Consider the following 3,636-nt stretch of genomic DNA (forward strand, 5'->3'; position numbering starts at 1 on the left):
AGAGTAATGAGTAGTTCAATATAGGCAATTGCTCAGTCTCTGCTTCTTTGGTTCTCTGATACAGTAGTGCACACACATATACAAAATTTACATCTAGAAGTATAAATGCCTCAGATATAGGTTGTCCTCAACCACTTAATAATCCCAAAAGACACAAGTGAACCAAATCTTTAGGAGACTTAAATTTTTAATTGTGCACTAGAAATGACTGTTTATTGGTCTCCCCAAAGGGTACTATGGAAGAACTCAGCATATTTATTAAGTGAGCTCAATGTTACAAGGAGGATAGTTTTCCTCTGCATTTATATTATGGTTAGAACTTACGGGTATTTATTTGCAATGGCAGGACTAATATAGAACCCCTCTTCTCCTTCTTGGAAAGTAGAAAAGTTTAATCTTCCAGTTAGCTTCCAGTCAAGGAAATGCTCCTTAACTGTTGAGGAGGTAGGAAAGGATTCAGAGATCTTCATATAATATACTGCACACACAAAGGATTCCCAGGGCATTGACTGAGCTTTCAGAATTGAATAACATAGCCTCAATAGCTATCCTCCTTATGTGCTTTGATTACGACATAAATGAAGAAATTATTCATCAAATGCCTACTGTGGGCAAATGTTAATCTCTTTACATTTTTGACACATTTATTCTTCCTAACATTCCACATTTTAGAGATAAGGATATGGAGGTTAGGAAAATTACATAATTTAGCCATGGCTGGCATAGCTCAGTGGATCGAGCGCGGGCTGCAAACCAAAGCATCACATGTTCGATTCTCAGTCAGGGCACATGCCTGGGTTGCAGGCCATGGCCCCCAGCAACCACACATTGATGTTTCTCTCTCTCTCTCTCTTTCTCCCTCCCTTCTCTCTCTAAAAATAAATGAATAAAATCTTTTTTTAATCTTAAAAAAAAGAAAATTACATAATTTATTCATTATCCCTAAAGAAATACAGCATAGATTTTAACTCATATTTTTCCTTTTTTTAATTTTATTGTTGTTCTATTACAGTTGTCCCAATTTTTCACCGTTGCTCTCACCTACCCACTCTGCTTCCCCACCTTGTTGTCCATGTCCATGGGTCCTTTATACATGTTCCTTGACTAGACCCTTCCTGTTCTTTCCCTTAGCCTATATCTTTCTGACATCAAAGGTGTTCCCACTAATTCACACTGAAAATATAAATTGTGATCATTTGCTTGTTAAAACATCACAATATTGGGAAGTACTGCATTATCATAATACAATTATAGACTTGAATGGGCCCACTAGATCTTTAGAGTCATCTTGTTACTTGAATATATACAAAATGCGGACCCCACATGTACATGCCACTTAACTAAAACAGCCCCTAGATAATTGCTTCTAAACCACCTCTAACACACAATAATCATCACCCTTCTCTAGCACCTCTTCTCATTGCTATGCCATTACAGATTTATATGCACATAAATATTTTTTTCTGATCAATTTACTATATGCACCACATCTGGACTACATTCTGACTATTCTACCTAACTCTCCAATTCATATTGAAAGAACCCTCAGGTTCACAGAAAATAAACATGAACTGTTTCTTCAAACCATTGTAAACTAGGCACAGTGATGTCTATTTGGAGATCTGTCAAATGTGAAACAGGTGAGCCTATGGTGAATGTTCCCAAAACCGTGCAGGTGGAGGTCTCTCCTGTCCTACAGGGTTCCTGTAGGTACATTTCCAAGAGGTACCACTCTTCACTCCACCTTATGTGCCACTGAGACATGCACATCACAACACAATGGCATCGAGGGAACTTCAATCTGAGACTCCAGGTACTTTCTAAGACTGCTTACTACCCTTCCTAGGAAACTATTTATAAACATCAAACTCTGTAAATGTCAATGACTTCCCAGAAAACAAGGGGTAATACATGTAAAATAATGATAAAGCCCTTTGCAAACATCAGTCTCTGAAATGTAGGTTATATTCATTTTAGAAGCATCAGATAACATTCAGCAAAAAATAAAGTTGTTGGAGCAAGGAGGAAAATTATTGGTTTTTAAATGGAACTTTAACAAAGAATACAATCTAACTAAGAAATATCAGACTTTTTCCACACAGAAGTCTCAAAACATGGGGATATCCATGATTTGACCCTCTGCTCTGCTAACTCCAAATACAAGAGACCATAAATCAACAACCTAGATATGTCAGTGAACTGAAATATTGTTTAGTCTTTCAGAATTTAGTACCTCTCCTCACCCAGAGCCAGTTTTCCCATTGTTTCCTTGCAGTGTAATCATGGATCAAGCTACATCTGAGGTATGTTGTTATATTCTAAAAACTGTATCTTTAGAAAAACATAAGCCAATTGGAAACTGTTCTAAGTGTACAATAGAGAGAGAAATTTCTCTATACAAACTCCTGGATTTGAGTGTAAAGGGATTTTACTCTCCTGTGGATTCTTCTCTCCTTGTCACCACTGAACTGAGAGCTTCACAATATAGAGTGTGTCTGAACTCAAAGTTTTTTTAATAATAGTCCCAAATGGAAAAGCTTAGAAATCACTGAGTTGGAAAAAGCAGTTATTGCTGCACTCTTGTCTACCTCCTACAAAGGCTGTACCCTCTCCCCATTTCTGTTCAGCTCTTTATGGGTTCTCTGCCTCTGTGTCCCCCAGAGCACAGTAGTAAAAGGCAGCATCTGCCACCTGCACCTGGAGGATGAGCAGTGAAGAAGAGAATCGCTCATATGTCATGTTGTAGCGTCCCTGCTGAGAAGGCCTTGAGCCCTTTACTAAGAGTCTTGGTGCACATCCTGGGGAGTGAAGGTACCAGAAGAAGTCATAAGCAGTGGATATAGAGTGATTACAGGGGATTTCCACCACAGCTCCCTCGGAAGATACCACAGAGGAAGGCTGAAATACTTGGTCCTTGCTCTCTGCAACTACACAAAACAGATAAAGAAGGTTGTGAGTTTCATGCTGCTATTTGCTTGTCAATGGCCTTTTAAGTATAGTGAGTATTAATAAATCTGGCTTCTTTGTTTTTTTTAATTAGTCCAAAATTTAAAATAATGGCATGCACTTTTCCAAGACCAGACAGTGAAGGAGCCTACTTACCCATCCACAGAGAGCTGAGGAGGAGCCCCATCCACACCACTTCCAGGGTGCTCTGCAAAGCCACAGCCATACCACAGCTGGTCTCAGGCCTCACCTGAACATTTGGTGCTCACCAGCAAGCTGGTATAAAGCCTCCTGTTTTGCATTTTCTTCTTTGTGTCGATGACATCATCAGCCAGACTGTGTGAACTGCAGAAGAGTGACTATATTTGTCGGGCTGCTTAAGAGTGGCTTCAACTGTGCTTTGTCCTGAGCAACAGTCTTAAAAGGGAATGTAGCCTTTCAGAGGTCACCACAGTTGTGCATATTTAATCACTCAAGAAACTTGCTTCCTTCTCTAAAGGTGATGAAGGAAGTCACCCAACTGATAAAAGACTACTTCATCATTCACAGTAAAGTGATGTATTCACACAGAAAGTATACCGACTTGTCACATGTGACATGATGACATATCAGCATGTTAAAAATAATGATTATGAAATCTTACTAACTGATAGATGAAGGATGGACTTTTTAAGGCACAAAAATTACTAT

General features: G+C 38.9%; 1 gene segment (V, D, J or C); it reads right to left on the reverse strand.

The window, feature by feature from the left end:
- Positions 1 to 2,631: 2,631 nt before the first annotated feature.
- On the reverse strand, positions 2,632 to 3,184 carry LOC123808394. The segment is given in 2 exon segments: positions 2,632 to 2,927; positions 3,103 to 3,184. Coding segments are annotated over 2 exon segments (366 nt in total).
- Between the last annotated feature and the right edge of the window lie 452 nt (positions 3,185 to 3,636).

This window comes from Phyllostomus hastatus, unplaced genomic scaffold (assembly GCF_019186645.2).
Source record: "Phyllostomus hastatus isolate PE091 unplaced genomic scaffold, TTU_PhHast_1.1 phas_scaffold_501, whole genome shotgun sequence".
NCBI lineage: Eukaryota > Metazoa > Chordata > Mammalia > Chiroptera > Phyllostomidae > Phyllostomus > Phyllostomus hastatus.